The 19,039-nt window shown below is 39.1% G+C and overlaps 2 protein-coding genes across 3 annotated transcripts in view; both read right to left on the reverse strand.

Moving 5' to 3' along the window:
* VEGFD (vascular endothelial growth factor D) overlaps positions 1 to 19,039 on the reverse strand; it is a 34,337-nt gene that overhangs the window by 13,034 nt on the left and 2,264 nt on the right. Inside the window, exon 2 of the mRNA XM_019746284.3 lies at positions 1,765 to 1,966. Within this exon, the coding sequence (XP_019601843.2) occupies positions 1,765 to 1,966 (202 nt within the window). The remainder of the gene's footprint in view (positions 1 to 1,764; positions 1,967 to 19,039) is intronic.
* PIR (pirin) overlaps positions 1,836 to 19,039 on the reverse strand; it is a 108,645-nt gene continuing 91,441 nt past the window's right edge. Inside the window, exon 11 of one of the 2 annotated variants that reach the window (XM_019746288.3) lies at positions 1,836 to 1,966. The gene's annotated coding sequence lies outside the window, so the exon portion shown is untranslated. The remainder of the gene's footprint in view (positions 1,967 to 19,039) is intronic. The other variant, XR_002138553.3, reaches the window with a different exon arrangement.

Genomic DNA, 19,039 nt, shown 5'->3' on the forward strand with positions numbered 1-19,039 from the left:
ATTACCCAATGAGGTATTAATATGGGTATTATTCAATTCTCTATTATTAATCATGAATCCTGGAAAAAGCAAGTAATTGACTTATAAAAATAGTCCTTGTTCAAAATTCTATTTAAATGTTGCTGTCCATTTCCTTTTTTTAAAAAATAAAACTAAGTTTTGAAAGTTGGAGTGGTAAGATTTTAATCAAACTTTTGTGGAACTGTGATCAATGACACAGAGTAAAGGCCTCATGACTCTACTATTCTTTACTACTGCTCAGCAGGCTGCTCCACCTCCAAGATGACCCTGGAATCTATGAGGGAGAGTTAATAACAAATTGCAATTGATGTAACATACCCATTTGATTACTTGCTGTTTCTAGCTTAGTAAAAAACTTCAGATGATCCCCCATGTAATGAAACATTTTAGAGTTTTTTTACATTCTTTTAAAAATATTTTTATACTTTTTTTATGGTTTCCTCCTTAGAAAATGTCAATGTGACTGACTTTTTTTTATCACCTCGTCTTGGTTTTATGGTCATTCGCGTGTCTACCTCCATCTTCACAGAGTATCTCCAGACTCACCTAAAGCCTTCAGACAGACAGGTCATCTGCTTAAGGCCTTGGATCTCAGGTGAAGCCAAACTCCCTTGTTTTCATGAAGTCCATGCTAATTCACCACAGAGATACAACTAGAGCTGCAAACCTCTGGCTAGAGTAGGTTCTAGGCTGTGGTTCCAACTATCTCAGTTCATTTAGACACACAGTTATACACATGAGCACAAAGGATTCTCTTCACATTCATGCCCACAGTGCAGCCAAGGGATGTATCCCTGCCTACGCACCGCCTCCCCCACAGCCAACACCAGATCCCTGTGCAACATCATCATCTTTCTACAAATGCAAAAAAATAAAGAGAAGTCTAGAAAGAAAGCAAACTATAATTTTGGCTTACTGGTCAATTTGAATTACGTAACAGATACAATCTATTACCAGGTAATCATAGCTTAATCAAATCGAAAATGCTAGATCAACATGCCACAGTGGTATTTGTGTTGATGTTACGTGTCATCAAAAAAGTTAAATGCCTAATCAGAGGCCACACAGTATTATTTGGCAAGCATTTCATTCATTATGGCGTAATACAGACAGACAATGGTTTTCTTATAAAGAACTGCCATACCTTACAAGGGAACAATCATTCCCTTTATTTCCAATTATGTTATTTTCCAGTCTGGAGTTTGGATTCTTTTGTCTAGAGATTTTCCCCCCTCCATTATTCCCCTAGTAATACCACTATGCATTGTTACAACACAGCTGCCAATTTCTACTTTTCATTTTTACTTAAAAAATCACGGAATTTTGAAGAAATAAAAAAGCTATACCTAACCTATTAGTTTTTATTCACGTATGTATAGCAGTAGAATGCCCCTTGCTGATGAATACCTAGGTTGTTTTATTTTTTAAGTCAACCCAATGATTTTTTTCTATTAAGAACCATCTTTCTGGGTTTGTTTTGCCCCCATATCTTTGAGTTAAATATATTCCTATATTTTGAAGTGTTCTTTGTTTTGGCTTTTTATCTCAAAATCCTATTGAATATATTTATCTGTGGAGTAGACGTAGAAAACCAAGATTCTCCACCAACACCAAAGCTATGAAATCAAAGCCCCCCGTTTCTCTCTCTGACACATGCCTGCCTTGCTAAATTTTGGAAGAGGTTGGTGCATTTGTTAGTATCTGAGAAAGAGCAAGAATTGGCCTCCACACACACATACCTACCTTTTAGTGTTTCGATGTCGTAGAAAGTTGCTGCAAACCTAGTGGACCGATGGGATGCTGAGCGAGAGTCCGTGCTGGTAAAACTTTTCAGCTTCAGTCGGCATCGCCATAGCTTCCAGTCCTCAAAGTGTGTGATTCGCAGCAGTTCCTCCAAACCAGAAGCCGCCCTAATCTGCTGTTCAGATTGTTCCAGCATTGACCGCTTAAAAAAAATAAAGATTGGTTTAAAAGCAAGTACTGAAGTTTTAGTTTGTCTAATAATCTTCATTACCAACACTTAAAAATGTAAATAGATCTGAAAAGAAACTAGAGAGATGAATGAAATGTACACCAGTACCTAGGAAAAATGACACCTAGTATTTCTGATTCACATTTTGCTCACTCATGATCGAATCAAAGGAATTATGGCCCCTGGGTTCTCAGAACATTTAGAAACAATATCATAGTGGGTTGAATGGTGGACTTCAAAATGATATGTCCATGTCCTAACCACCAGAACTTCTGAATGTGACTTTATTTAGGAATAGGATCTTTGCAGATATAATGCAGTCAAGAAATCTTGAGATGAGATCCTCCTGGATTATCTAGGAGGGCCCTAAATACAAAGACAAGCGTCCTTATGAGACAAATGATGGAAAGCCACAGACACAAAGGAGATTTTGTGAAGATGGAGACAAAGATTAAAATAACGCAGCCACAGGTAGGGATGGCCTGGAGCCACTAGAAGCTGGAAGAGGCAAGGAAGGATTCTCTCCAAGAGACTTTGGGTGGAGCAGAGCTCTGCCGAGAGCCTCAATTTAGGAATTCTGGATTCCAGAACTGTGAGAGAATACATTTCTGTTATTTTAAGCCACCAAGTTTGTGGTAACTTGGTACAGCAGCTACAGGAAACTAATATAGATTTTAAAATCATACTATTCTTGCGACAGGAGCCAATGACGATTGTTTTAATCTGTTATTTGAGAAACTGACCCAGAAAGTCCTGGGGACCCTGTCTACAATCATGCAAGGAACATTGTAAGGTCCTGATAAACTGAATTTTCCAACTTTTAACCCTCTGAGCCCTGCCCCCCTTTTAAACCTGCTTACTATTTCAAAGACTTTTTTTTCTGATAAAATACACTATTAGAGTTTATGTTGAAAATTTGCTTTCCACACAGTTGCACGAACTGTATTGACTAATACAATTTGTGAGAAAAAAAGATTTGTGAGAAAAAAAGACTCGATCAAAAAGATTTTCAGAGTGTAGCCTAATTGTTCAAAATTAGGGATTTGGTTATGTAAATAACAATAAATGTATACAATGAAATACTATGCGATCATCAAAACCAATGATGTTTATTGGGACAAAATGAATCTGCATCATTCATCGGGATTTTGGAAGTAGGATTTTTTGTTTTTTAGATATGATGATGGATACTGCATTGTCCGAGAGTGGGTGGTCAGAAAAGCAAGTGTGATCCATGTTATATAATTCAGTTCATCTCTGTTCAAATTATTTATGTACATCATATATAAACAACTAACCATTGTGAATTAATCACATATAATTTAAATATATGTATATGTAAAACATCTGGAGGGATCTACATGAAAATATAAACAACAGCTAATTCCCTAGATCAGGCATTGTCAAACTACAGCCCCTGGCCTTATTCACCCTGCTGCCTGCTTGTTTTTATAAATAAAGTTTTATTGGAATATAGTCATGTCCAATTCACTTACATTGTATCTATGGCTGCTTCATTTTACAATGGCAGAGTTGAGAAGTTGAGACGGAGACCTTCATAGCGGTTTCAATCTGAGGCCGCCCATCTTTTTAAAATTTCACTTTTCTCAGTCATTATATTTTTCATTATTCCATGTTTTATATTGTCTCTATTCTCTTTTTTGAAATACTTATTGGACATATATTGGAACTTTTAATGACCTTACATGTCTCGTAAATGTGCTTTCATATTTATCTATTATTTCTCCCTTCATTTCTCTTCAATATGTTATGGGTAAATTAATTGGTCCATCTCCCCAATCACCAAATCTCCAATTGTATGAATCTAGAGTTTACTTTGTTAAGTATTGAATTTCAATCACCATATTTCTAATTTCAAATCTTTCTACTTCATTCTCTTTCCTATCTGCTTTTTGTTTCATTTCTGTATGTCTTTCCTAATTTGTCATTTTATTTTATGAATATTAGTCCTTTACGTCTTTGAGGGTCCTACTTATTTGAAGTATTGTTTCATATTACAACTTCATATGTATGATTTATATCCCGATTATTCATTTTGTTGGCTGTCTTTCTTAGTAATGATTACCTCTGTGTGCTTCGGAATTTTGTTTAGTTGTTTCATCTTCATTGGGAGATTCATTTTTCTTTTTCACTATTCTTTCATCATTTAAAAGTTCTGTGGTTATACCCTGACTTGCAGGGCCCTGAATCCAGAATTCTGTTGAGTATCTATGACTCAGGGATCACTTTAGATCAATTTCTGGTTGCAAGGAAGTATCTGCTTCCTCCTTTGCCCCCGGTGAAACATTTTCATAGAAGACACAGCTCTAGGCAGCAATGAGCAGTAACACTTCCTTCCACTTTCATGGATCTGATGGATCTGATGTAGTACCCATGACTCATGGAGCCCATGACCCACTAGAGCTCAATTCTTGGTGGCCTCCACCTTCCAGACTCAGAGTCCATCAGTTCTGCAGCTTCTGCTTCATGTTTTTCTAAAATTCACTTTTATTGAGATGTGATCGACATATAGCATGGTGTAAGGTTAAGGTGTACAATGTGTTGATTTTTTTCAGCTTCGTGTTTTTGGTACCATTTCTGCAAGTGTTTGCCATCTGCAGATGTTTACCATCATCTGATCAATTTTATATTGTATCTATCATTGCTATGGACTAAAAAAGATCTCAAAGCATGAATTTAGAAGGTCATCGTGATTGGAAATTCAGATGTGAGTGTGTGTGTGTGTGTGTGTGTGTGTGTGTGTGTGTGTGTGTGTGTGTTTAATAAACGTAGGAGAACCTTGAATGTGTTTATGAGCTGAGGGAAAGAGCAAACAGAGAGGAAAAAACTGAATGCATATGCAGGACAGGTGAAGCAGGGACCTAGGGGGGTTGGTTTAATGTAAGTTCCAGAGATAAGTGGACACAGGATGAATGGATGAGAGGGTCACCCCCTGAAACAGGAACCTCACAGAGAATGACATGGGTTTGTAGATAGCAGGACTGCTTGGGACCTATGATTTCTCACTTATCTGTGAAGTGTGAATCAAGGTAATTTTCTGGGCGTGAGGGGAGGAGGAAGCATGACGAGCATAATACATAGGGTTTGTGGAATAGGTATTGAATTTAAGCAGTGTGCCACAGCTTTTTCATCTAAAACATTCTGAGGATGAAACTGAATAATTGCTAATGTCTCTATCAACTCTGAAATTCAATCATTCTCCATTAGGCTCATTTGTCAATAGCCTCTCTTTTCCTGATTATTCATTGCTTCTTCTAGTTGGACAGTATAACTACTACATACTCAATTTTCAAAATAAAATTTTGTTACAACACTGCTTTCAGATAAAAATGAAACCAATCAAATAGCTTTTTAAATATTTAAAAAATTGTACTATATTGAAAAGATTTTCATTTATGGAGACTAATTTCATTCAATACCATCCATAAATAAAGACTGATGTATGGCTTCCTACTTTTTATGGATTTCAATTCAATTTCAAAAATATTTTTAAACTATCCAACTTTGAGCACTCAAGAGAAAACATCAACTCTCTGGATTGAATTAAAAGTATTGAATGGCTCATGTGACTTACCCCATCATAAAAAATGCAGTGTTTACTCAGTTATTTGAGCATACTTTAAGCCTTATAATTTAAAACATAACTTGAAATAACTGAGAAATTGCTGATAGTCATTTTCCTATTACAAGTGGAAGTACTAACAATTCAACATAAGCAGAAATCTGACTAATTCATTGGGGGCATATGTTTACAAAGGGTTGAGAATGGTGGTTTGTTTCCAATAAACTTTCTGTACTGGTTGATTTTTGTATAATTAACTTGATGTTATCTGCTTGCACAAAACAAAATTATAATTAAAAAGTACAAATATAGTCCCAAATACATACTTAACCCATTGATTGCAATGGTTTTAACTACCAAAACTCTGCCAAATAAGTTGCTCATATTTCTTCCTATTTTCTAATGGAAGTGCTAACCAAAACTAAAATAATTAAAAAGCAGTCAGCAAGAGGAAGTGACGCAGGGTTACCAGATCTCTGCTTTTTATTACAGCAGCATCTTTTTTTAGTGATTAATCCAAGATTGTTAGTGATTTCACTCCTAAATAATAAATCTTTCTCTGATATTCTGGCTACCGTAGGCCAGTTGTTAAATTGTGAGGCTTAAAGTCTTTGGAACAGGATTTTACCATTATTTAAATACAAAGAGTGCCAAAAAAAATGCACACAGATTGTAAGAAAGAAAAAAACTTATTTAAAATTGCAATACTCAATATATACCGATAACAAAAGATGAATACAAGCCACGTGTATACATTTTTTGGCACCCCGGTACATACTGCTTTCTACGGTATAACATGAATGGTACTCATTGCTCCCTCTGTTCGTTTCTAAGTTCACATGGCATACTCCCCTGAGGAAGCATGAGGATCTCAACAGCTCAGGCTTAGGCCAAGTGTGACTAAGATGGCAGGCAAGGTGTCCGGAAAGGTATGGTGGCTGGGTTTGTAGGAGGGATTTGGAAGTGTCCATGTTGTAGGGAAATCAAAGGCCTTCAAATTAGTATCCTACTAATTTGAACTCTAAATTTCCGTCCTCTCTCCCCTTCCCCCAAATATCTAGTCAAGTCACACATTCAAAGAGTGAACAAAGGCATGATTTGGGGATATCAAGGAGCCCCACTGAAGAAAACAGTAGGAGGTTCACTTTGGTTGGGCACAGAGCAGGTTTAAGAGTGGAAGGACTGGAATGAAAAATTAGGAAGAGAGGTTGGTGCAATGAGGTACCACCTCACATCCAGTAGGATGACTACAGTCAAAAAGAGTAACAACACCAAGTGTTGTCAGTGACACGGAGCCATGGGAACCCTCACAGGTTGCTGATGGGATTGTAAAATGGTGCTGTCACTTTGGAAAAGAGTTCAGCAGTTCTTTAAAGAGTTAAACAGAAACAAAACAACAAAAACAGACTCATAGAAACAGAGACCAAAGGGATTGTTACCGGAAGGGAGGGGATGAAAAGGGGAAGGGGAATATAGTCGATAATATTGTGATTAAGTCCACGCGATGACAGATGATTACTAAAATTAGTGGGGTGATCACATTGTAAGGTATAAACATGTCAAATCACTATATTATACACCTGAAACTAATATAATCAATATAAGATTGCATGCCAACTATATTTAAATAAAAAAAGTTAAACACAAATTTAGGATATGACCAACCAATTCCATTCCTTGGTATAACCCAAGAGACAGAAAATTGATTATTGGCTGCCTGGGGCTGGGAGTGGGAATGAGGGTTAACTGTAAAAGTGCATAGGGGATCTTACATGGATGATGGCTGCACAACTAGTAAGTTTACTAAAATCACCGAGTTACTTAAAACAAGTGAATGGGTAAATTTCATAGTATGTAAATTGTATATCAACACAGTTATTTAAAACATAAAAGAGAAAGGATTGGAAGCTTGAAGGCCAGGCTACTTGTATCCAATCCAGGAGGCAATGGAAAACATTGGCGTGTTGAACAATGGAATATTACTGGACATCCATTTCATTGGTTTGCCGTTTTGTTCATTTCTTCTTGCTTTGGCCTTAGTCTGTGCTGTCCCCTCTACTTGGAATGCCATCTACCCTAGGCCTAGCTAAACTTTTCTCAGCCAGGTGCTATCTTCTTAGGGAACCCTCCCCCAGCACTCCCATCCCTGCCTAGCTGTGGTCCCAGTGTTGCATGAACTCCTAGCACCCCACCCTTCTCCTTCCTAGTGCTTACCATCACTGAACTAATATTGCTTGTCTTCCCCACTGGGCTGTCAGGGTCCCTGTGGCAGTAATGATATATCTTGTTCACATGGCAATACTAAGAGCCAAATCAATGTGGATTAAATGTATGAATAAGCCAATTGTTGCATCAAATTCTGTAGAAAATGTAATCCTGAGTTATCGATTTGGTCCAACTACGTCACTTATCTTTTAAGTATCTTTCTCCAGGTGTCCTCCTTCCAGGTCCAAACCAAGTATCACTACTCCCATCAAGCATTCTGTGTTGTCCCTAAGTTAGACTATATTATTTATGAACATATTGCATTCTCCTTACTAGACTGCAGTCTCTGTGAATATGGGTAGAATACATGTCTGGTTCATATTTTCACATAATAAACCATAAATATCTGATGAAATAATTTAGGAATAATACTTATACACACACATTTGACCAATAGTGATTGGGCTCAGGTTTGTCTGATATGTTTAATCTTTTGTATAGATTAGTGCTTCTCAAAATTGACTATTACATTGTTTTGTACTCCTGAAACTAATTAAAAAAAAAACCACTGAAATGTGAATCCTAATTATCTGGTGATCTTATTGAAATGCAAGTTCTGATGCAGGAGGTTTTGGGTGAGACCTAGAATGCAAGTTCCCAGGTGATGGCAATGATCTTGGAGGGGTGACCACACTTTGAGAAGGAAGGGTTTGTAGCAGAGGTTCTCAACATTGACTTCACCTTGAACCTACCTAGGAAGATGCTTCAGAGAAACACTGATACTTGGATCCCATCCTCAGATGTTCTCTTTCTATGGGTCTGGGCTGTGGTTTTGCCAAGGATATTTTTTTAAACTTCCCAAGTGTTTGCTAGTCTTAGGGGAAGCCAGGTGAGAGATATACAGGAATTCTCTATGCTACCTTTGCAACTTTTCTGTAAATCTAAAATTACTTCAAAATAAAAAGGTACTTAAAAAATCTTCCCAAATAATTTTAGTAAGAACCACTAATTTTGGGGGTGGTGCATGCTGGTTTAAGTTCAAAGACCTGGGTGAGTGGCTGAACTACGTAAAAGTCCATTCAGTGGGGACTAAATGGTAGATGCATACTGAGAAATAGTCTTATTCTTTGAACCCTTTTGCATTATATCTTGGATTCAAAATATATGTATGAGTATATTGCTGATCTGGACTTTCTAAGCATTGTTTTTAAAACTCAAGCTACCTGATAAACTGTTTGTGGACCAGTTTCCAACCTATATGACTTTTCCGAGATTGTCTTCCAGGCTAAATAACACGAGGTCAGTTACCTTCTGTGAGACCATCTTAGATGACAGAATAAAATGCTGTCAAATTCCCAAGAAGCCAAAACAACCAATTTCTCAAAAACAGAATTAAAAATAATAAGTACTACTTTAACCTGCTGGAATTCAACAGGGAAATACAAATTATAATCCTTTTACAAGGCAGTCTATATTTGAAAGAAAATATTAATGAGAACAGAAACATGGATGCCAAGTGGAAGGAGCATGGCACAACTAGGTACCAGAGTACACAACTAGGCTCTGATCCTGGCTCTAAGCTTTTCTTGAGCCCTTTCAGTCCCTTGCTCATAAAAAGTTCCTGTTCTAAAAACAAACATACAGCGGCCGGCCGGTGGCTCAGGCGGTTAGAGCTCCATGCTCCTAACTCCTAGGGCTGCCAGTTCGATTCCCACATGGGCCAGGGGGCTCTCAACCACAAGGCTGCCGGTTCAACTCCTCGAATCCCACAAGGGATGGTGGGCTCTGCCCCCTGCAACTAAGATTGAACACGGCACCTTGAGCTGAGCTGCCACTGAGCTCCCGGATGGCTCAGTTGGTTGGAGCGCATCCTCTCAACCACAAGGTTGCCGGTTCAACTCCTGCAAGGAATGGTGGGCTGCGCCCCCTGCAACTAGCAATGGCAACTGGACCTGGAGCTGAGCTGCGCCCTCCACAACTAAGACTGAAAGGACAACAACTTGAAGCTGAACGGCACCCTCCACAACTAAGATTGAAAGGACAACAACTTGACTTGGAAAAAAAGGCCTGGAAGTACACACTGTTCCCCAATAAAGTCCTGTTCCCCTTCCCCAATAAAATCTTTAAAAAAATAAAAAAATAAAAACAAACATACAAACAAAACAGAAACAGACTCATAGATACAGAGAACATTTTGATGGCTGCCAGATGGGATGGGGGCACGGGGGGTGAAAAGGGGGAAGAGATTAAGAAGTACAAATTGGTAGCTACAAAATAGTCATGGGAATGTAGAGTACAGTATAGGGAATATAGTCACTAATATGTAATAACTATGTATGGTGTCAGATTGGGGTGATCACTTCATAAATTATATGTCCAATCAGTATGTTGTACACCTGAAACTCATATAACATTGTATGTCAACTGTAATTGAAAAATAAAACAATTAGTAAAAAAAAGAAAAAAAAAGAACCATTCTGTTCTAGAAATGGAAAAGGAAACCAGTTTTGTAAAACTCCTCACTGGATTGACCTCTTAAGAACTGTGGGTCTAACACTATGTTTCCAAGTCTTTTAAAACGTGTTGATGCTATTTTATTACATTGTGTTGGCACCAAGTCTTCAGGAAGTTTGGTGACAAAGGGGTGGGGTGAGTAGAATTTGAATATTGGGAAAATCCAGAAGTTTCCTGGTGAGCTATGGAGGGAATACAGTTCACACAACTTTCCCTAGATTTGCTTAGGGATTTACAAGTGTTTCCTGGGGGCTCAGCTCTTTGCAGTGGGTTTACTGAGGCGGATCAGGTTGCAATACAAACAGTTCCTGTTCCCTCCACTTCTTAGCAACTTCTGATTCACTGGAAGAGCATTTTGTATTTTAACTTGATATTTAAGGCTTAGCCAAAACCACCAAATTTTCCCCAATTGGGGGCCCAAGTTGCACGGTCACGTTCCCAGCTGTCCTCCATAGGTATTTCCCCTCCTGCCCCTCTATTCTCCTTTCTCACTCTCCCACTTGCCAAGGAATCTGCTCAGGTCATGTTAGACTTGTGAGTCCAAGTTGAAGCTTTGTGACTTTGCTTCCGACAGCTCCCAAGTGGAAATAACATCCCCCAAGAGGAAGCTTTGCCTGATAGTGTAAACCACTCTGTCGTCTGGACAGGCAGCTGATTGGAGAGGGGAGAGCATGGATTTGAAGTGTTCACAACTGACTTTGAATGGTATAGCACTCAGGAAAATGTGTTGGCAATTTCTTATAAGGTTCAACATACACTCACCACATGACCAACCCAGCAGTCTCACGCCTGGGAATTTACCCTTGATAAATGAGGACTTATGTTCATACAAAAATGGTTATATGAATGTTTATAGTTTAACTCTCTTTGTAATAGGCAAAAAACTGGAAACAATCCATGTGTCATTCAACGGGCGAATGGCTAAGCAAACTGTTCTACATCCATCCCACTCCAATAAAAACGAATGATCTGTGGTACGTGCAGCACCTTGGATGGATCTCAAAGAAACTGGGAGTGAAAGAAGCTAATTTCAAAAGGTTACATACTGTATGATTCCATTTATGACAGTGTCCAAAAAAAAACCACCCCAAAACGATAGTGATGGAGAACAGAGCAGAGGTTGCCAGAGGAGCAGGGAGGGAGTGACTATAAAAAGAATACGTGAATTTTTTCCTGTATCCTGATTGTGGTGGTGGTTACACAAATCTATACATGTGTTAAAATTCATAGAGCTGAATATCAAGAGAGAAAAAAATGTTAATTTTAACACTTTGTAAGCGGGCATTTTCCCGCCAAATTGCGTTGAAACGCGGGGTTTTGACATTTTCTCCCCAAAATTAGACTTTCCGTAAAATATTCATATCTTTCGATCTATTTGATATTTTTCTATGAAACTTTCAGTGTTTTAGTTTAAAAAGAGGTCTCTATTTATTTACTTTGCAAAATTTTTCCGGTTCCAACTAGAGGCGATATGACGAGTTTACTTGTTTCCCACAATGTTTAATATATAATAACTTTAAAAAAACTAAGCTATTTGTGAATCCAGACACTGCTACTTTTTAGCTTTTTGACTGAGGGTCAAATTTTGAACTTCCTTAAGCCTTGGTTTCCTCATTTATAGATGGCAATGCTAATAATACTCACTTTCCAGTGCTAATGTGGAGATTATATGAGGTCGGATGTGGGAAGGGTCAGGTATAGAGCGGGCTCTCAAAAGAGGGCATCTGGTCCTGTTTGATGGTCCTCGGTTTCCCTTAGTCACCAGAGAGGTGAGTTTCAAAAGAGCAAGATGGGGCAACTCCAGTCACAGTAAATAAAAATTAAAAAGAGAAAAACTTTTCCTGAGTAAATCAAGGACAAACTTTTTCTTTTCCTCCTCCTTCTTTTTCACCTTTCTTTCTTGGGGGTATTTTCAGATGAACTGCCAATTTTAAAATATCTACTCAGGCGTTACATATATCTTTATAGATGGATGAATAGTAAAAAAAAAAAAAAAAAGACCCACTTCTTAAAAACTTTGTGTTTTGTTATTAGGATCTGGCTTTACCCACAAGAGATGGTACCTAGCAGTATGGGGCACCAGTTGAGGGCACTTGCTAATAATTACTGCTGTGGTCATGGCTGCGGTGGTTGCTCAGCTAGAACCAGCCGAGGGCAAACTTAGACTAAGGAAAGGAACTACACACGCAAGGAAAGTGCACGCATTTCTGCGTGTGCATAGCTGTCTGGGTATTTTCAGGGGACAATAGAGGGCTAGGATGTCTGGGACCTCCACATCCTCCAATTTGATGACTACGGTTGGAGGTTTTCTGCCCAGCCATATTATCTAGCTTTGGAAAGACGTCTACGCTCCCCCTTCACATGTTTTAAAGCCATGCTCTGCTCACATGCCTGTGCTCCCATTTGATGCATTTATGCTTTGTAAATGTGGGGGCACATGAGTGTAGGATGGGCTTGAGTGGCAGAACTCTAAAAGGATGCTCTCAATAACCCTAAGAGTATATACTGCTGAGTTACTGTCTCTTTATCACTGATTTCAAAGATCAAGGGCCCAATGTCTAAGGCAACACCCCAAAGCCTTTATGGTACTTAGGTTATTGTTAAAAACAATTTCACTGCCCCCCCATCCCAGGGAAGGAGTCTATTTCTCAGCTGCACTGAGGTTGAGCCATGTGACCTACTTTGACCAACAGGATGCTACAAGCTATGCTACAAGCAGAGGACTGGAATGTATTTATGATTGCACAGTTCGCCTACATTTCTGCCATCAGCACAAGCACCTGCCCCTAGCCCATTGATCCGAGGCAGAGGAGGAACGTGGGGCAGACCCACACTCAACCTATGTCTTGGGCCTTGATTCCCAGCCAACCCACAGAAACATTAGTGAGAATAGGTTAGTGATGTTTGAAGCCACTGAAATTTGGACTGGTTTGTTAATCAGCATTATTGTGGCGGTAATTAACAGCTACAGTCCCATTTCAGCCTACGTGTAACATAATCCATCGATGGGCAGAAGATCTTTATGCAAAACCTCATCGTGCTTTTTACAAGGCAGCCCTGCCGTGCCAATGGCAGTCAGCCCAGCCTGCCCCTTTCCCTTTCTTTCTAAATATACAGTGGTCCCATGTCAACATCCACAGCTCTCCTTTTCCTCACCAACATCCTCTGCATTAGCTAAGATGCCCACTGATCCCCAGTCTTGCTGAGGCAGTGTAGCTATGAACCAAGCACAACATTACAAAGGCTACTATTTTTCATCCTAGTCTGTTCTTTTGGGAGAGTCTCTTATTTAGGATGAACTCAGGGTATTCATTGAACCAAAATTACACTCTTTTTCACTCTCTCCAGAATGAAACAGTAGGCAACAAAATATTTGCCACAGCAATATTCAACATTTCATTTTCTCTCTCCAGAAACAATTTTAGCCAAACGTAGGTTTCAGGAAAACAATAAATTTTTCCAACATGTGAGTGTTGTAATTATTTAGGCAACAATGAAAGACAAAGAGACTCATTATAAAAAGTTACATTATTACTTAAAGTTTTAGGCATTAAAATTATCCTTCCCACAAGCCAAATCGAACTCCTTGGCTGTTGGTAAGACAAGCACATAACTAAGACCTCTTTAGTTTATAAAAAACATATCACTTCCACCCATGGGCCTGGCACATGGGAGACATTCCACAAATGTTTACTGAATTAAATGCACAGCTTTCCTTTATCAGGGAGAGGGAATCTCCTGAGCAGTAGAAATAACCATGAGTGTCTTCCTTCAGCTACTCTATCCCAGTGTCCACCTGTGGCTGTTTTCCATCTCAAAGGTATGTTCAGAAAGATTTAGAAATGACCAAAGTTGTGTGACCATTAGTACTGTTCACCAAATATTTCCAGCTTTCTACCTTCTGAGCACATGGAAGGAATGCCCTTCTTGGCCCCTTGTGGTTGATGGGGTGGTGAGTCAAGAGGCTGTGACCAAAAGTGATGTGTCACTTCTGAGTCAGAGCATTTAACTGCCAGGGCGAGACTCTCCAGGGCTCTCCTTCCTTCTGCCATTCAAGTGCCATTTAAGCTGTGGACGCTCAGCCACTTTCATCCTCTGTTGTTTGTGAGTCCTGAAGACTCGGGGATTTTTGTTGTTATAGCATATACTGGCTTAGCCTGACTGATAAAGTATCTGACCAGAGTACTTTGCCATAATTTACCACATCTTCACAAACCAGAGATGAAAACATAGACGGCACTTCTCAAGGATCTCAACGATGAAGGAAATCATCAAGGTGTCCAAGTTTTAACCAGACCTGCTATGTGGCCAGATGCTGCTTTGCCCATCTCTCTTTCTGTGAGCACCAAGCTAGAATAATAGGCTAAGGTAACTTCCTTCTATAACTGGCTCCTAGAAGTAAAAACCTTATAGAATAGCTTGAGGCTGGAAGGACCCTAGAGGATTCTTTGATACCTTCACCCAAATTCTTTCTAATCCCCACAGGAAAATAGCCCAGGATGAGTACACTGCCTTATAGAAAATTCTTCAGGATTAACAAAATGAAATCAGATAAGCCATGATGAGAGTAGATGTTGGAGACTATTTAATGCAGTAGTTCATAACCTGGGTATCTCAAAATCCTAGAAGCCTAATCTATCAGTCAGTCAACAGATACTTTTTTAAAGTATCTATTCTATTATAGGCTTTTGCACTAGGTGATTGGGACACTGAACAAGACAATGAAAAGTTCCTGTTTTCAGCAAGTTTTCATTCTAATGGAGGGTAACAAAGCAATAAACATAGACACAAGTAAATAAAAAATGTCAGGTACCAGTACTGATACATACTATGAAGAGGATAAAATAGTACAATTATATACATCAGGGATGGTGAACTACCACCTGTGGACCACATCCAGTCTGTAGCCTCTTTTGGTATGGCCTACGAGCTAAGAATTATTTTCTACATGGTTGAAACAAATGAAAAGGGGAATATTTCCTGATGCATGAAAATGATATACAATTCAAATTTCAGTGGCCACAAACTTTCATGGGCACACAGCCACACCCTACATGACTGCAGCGCTGGCCTCCACTCTCCTCACTGGTCCGCTGGCTAATACCCAAACCCCTAAGCCACATCCCTGCCCTCACCATGGCCATTGCACAGTGGTGGTCTCTGCCTCCCCCACTTCCTTCAGGCGTCTGCACAAATGAAACGGAATCAGAGAATTCTCCTCCAACCATTGCTCTATCTCCTTCCCCTGCTGGATTTTCTTCATAGCACGTATCACCCCTACATGTTACAGATTTGTGTATTGCCTGCCTCCACCTGCCACACTGTAAGTTCCATGAGAGTTGAAACACTGTCTTATTTCTGCTGCTTTCCTAGCGCTCATAGTAGATGCTCAAGAAAAAAATAATGAATTGTCAAATACTGGAAGGTTCTAATGAGAGGCAAGGGAGATCCTTTAGGACATCAAAACCACTCAAGACTTTCATGATGTGGGGTGGGGGGACCTCAAAGTGTCTTTGCTTTATAATGTCCTAGGATCTCAGTACAGACTATAAGAACTACTGGCAAGTGAGAGAAAAAGGGACTTACCACCATAAAAGCAACCTGGAAGAAATGTCTCATCTCAATGCCATCCCAATTATGTATAGTTTCCACCCTTTCTGCTAATCTCAAGTGGAAGGAAAGAGTTGAGTTAGAAATGTGCTCAGAAACGATTTTACTGTCATTTGTGTCAGTATTTGTCTAGCATCTCTAGTCAACTGTGGTTAATGATAAATGTGCCCCGGAGTTCCAGATCTTATTACGTCAAGTTCTACAAGGAAGCATCCAATGTGTCCAAATACTATATTTTCACTTCATAAATTGTCTTTATAAGTCTGTTCCACGAGGGGTTCCATAATGGAGCTCATTCAACATTCAGCTTTAATGCTATTTTCTTTTCTAGAGCTCTTAGGGGTCTATAGTAAAGCTTTATCTGCAAGCCCAAATCAGGATTTTTAAATTTAAAAATGTCATGAAAAGAACTACTATACTCAATATATAAGATACAGTTGGGTTCTATTGTATGCTGAATACCAATAATACGCTATACTGATATAAAAGCCTTAACAACTAGTTAAAAGTGGCTAACTAGGATAAAATGGTCTGCATATGAGGTCTGACAATGAAGTCCGCGAACTCATCCCAGAAAAAGTGCTACATACGTCATTGCTGAATATCACTAAGGTCACCTTCCAAGTACTCCCCTTGGGAAGCTATGCACCAATGCCAGCACCTAGTCTCCCCTTCAAAGCAATTTTGGAACTCTTTTTCTGGAATGGCCATCAGAGCTGTCGTCGTATTACCCTTGATGCCCTGACTGTATCAAAATGTCCTCCTTTCAATATTTCCTTTATCTTTGGGTAAAGAAAGAAGTCACAGGGGGCCAGATCAGGTGAGTAGGGAGGGTGTTCCAATATAGTTATTTGTTTACTAAAAACTCCCTCACAGACAGTGCCGTGTGAGCTGGTGCATTGTCGTGATGCAAGAACCATGAATTGCTGGTGAAAAGTTCAGGCTTCTAACTTTTTCATGCAGCCTTTTCAGCCCGTCCAAATAGTAACCTTGGTTAACTGTCTGTCCAGTTGGTACAAATTCATAATGAATAATCCCTCTGACATCAAAAAAAGGTTAGCAACATCGGTGCAACAAGGTCGGATCTTAATTGACACACCTCGTAGAAACATGTAAGTCAACACATTAAAATACAAGGTCATAAATGAAGAAGAAATTAACGGAAAATATCTCAAATGTCTTTTATGCCAAAAACTGTGCCTGACAGAAGAGTGGACAAGAGCTCATTGGATCACTTGACTAGCAACAAAGTCAATGGACTTTCCTGTGTATGACTTTGGAAGTGGAAATAGGGAGGGGAGTGGGGAGGGGGCAAGTCTGCTTTCTGGACTTAAATATGGAAGGTACACCTCAGTCCCTGTTATTCAATTCACTTTAGAGACAATTTCAGGAGAAGGCAAGTGACACAAAGGTTATGAAGTCTTGTCAGCCATGTGGCTTTTCATGAAAGTGAGAGGTATCCCACATTCCTGTGGATCTCGGACTTATTCCAGCCTTATGCAGAGTTTGAATAACTCCAACACCCAGCTATATTCTTCCACCAGTGAAGTTAAGAAGGAGTGGGCCAAAACATAGTGTGGGGGAGAAGGAAATGAATTTTGCCAGAAAAGAGTTACCGTGTTTCCCCAAAAATAAGACCTAGCCAGATAATCAGCTCTAATGTGTCTTTTGGAGCAAAATTTAATATAAGACTCAGTCTTATATTATGGTAGATAAAACCCAGTCTTATTTTACTATAAGACCCAGTTTAATATAATTTAATGTAACATAATATAATATAATATAATACCAGGTCTTATATTAATTTTTGCTCCAAAAGATGCATTAAAGCTGATTGTCCAGCTAGGTCTTATTTTCGGGGAAACATGGTAGGAAAGCCTACCATGACCAGGAATTATTCCTTTATTGCTTTATTGATATGTCTGCACCACTGACTTTGAAAAGATTTATGGGGGATGGCTTCCCCTAATGGCTTATCAAATAAACCAGATATAGTGCTGGCCAGAAGGTCAATGTGAATGACAGGACAATGAGGTTGCAGGTATTTATTTGCCAAATGCCCAAGAGTGTCTACACTATTGTACTCAGGGTTGTCACATACAGATGTAAGTCTATATGGATAGAGCTTCCCAGAGTTGTGCAGTGCACACCCTGTGCAACTGTATATGACTATCCCAACTGTATAAACAAGCTGGCGAAAATAGACATAGAACTAAATCCCACACCTAGATGCTTAATCTGATTATGTTAGTGAGCCAAGAATAGGTATTGGGTTAACCTTATTTGTAAAAGAAAACATGTTCTGTTCAGATTGAGCAATTTAGCAGTTAAACAATATATACAGTAGATTTCCAAGCAGATTTATCTCAATTCAAAAATTCCATGCACTGCTGACCCCAAACAGCTCTCCTAAGTACAAGTGGCAAAACTAATGAAATTAGGATGCCTTACCCTCAAATAGCACTAAGTGCAATTGTCTGGGTTATTGGTAGCTGTTTGCATAGTTGCTGCAAAAAAAAAAATGTTCACCGACTTATGCAACTGTAGTAGAGGCAACGCTAGTGTAACCTGAAAACACAGGAGACTGTTCAAGGCTAGCAAGTGAGGACTGTGGGGAAAAGGCAACCTAGGGACAGAATTGGCATCACCGTCCATTCTGGAAAAGAGGTGGTTAGAAAAGGGGTGGGTGGAGAGAAGAACCTGCTCGTGGTCCTACTACTGAGGAGGACCCTGAACAGGTCTTGTAATAAATGAAACATATTCACCTCAAAAAAACAAAACATAAAATTCATATTCCAGTATCCAAACCCTACCATCCTGACTATGCTTTCATACTCAATTTTAATTTAAACAGGAGGACCATTAACACTAAGAAACATATTTCTCCTTAGAGTTTCTCTCAAGAAAAAGTTGGGGGGAAAGGAAAAGTACAATAATCAATACCAAAGCTCCTCTTTAAATATAGGCAACCTTCCCTTCACATCAGAAATATTTAATTATTTGGGGATAGGGTGGATGTAAGCTCAGTATATGTAGCTTCACTTTTTAAAGGAAATTCGGATATATACGAAGAAAATCACGAATACTACTGCGAAGCACAAATGCTGCATCTTCCATGTATAACGACATGTTTT

Source organism: Rhinolophus sinicus, chromosome 18 (genome assembly GCF_057876585.1).
Source record: "Rhinolophus sinicus isolate RSI-liver-muscle chromosome 18, RSI-T2T, whole genome shotgun sequence".
NCBI classification, from domain to species: domain Eukaryota; kingdom Metazoa; phylum Chordata; class Mammalia; order Chiroptera; family Rhinolophidae; genus Rhinolophus; species Rhinolophus sinicus.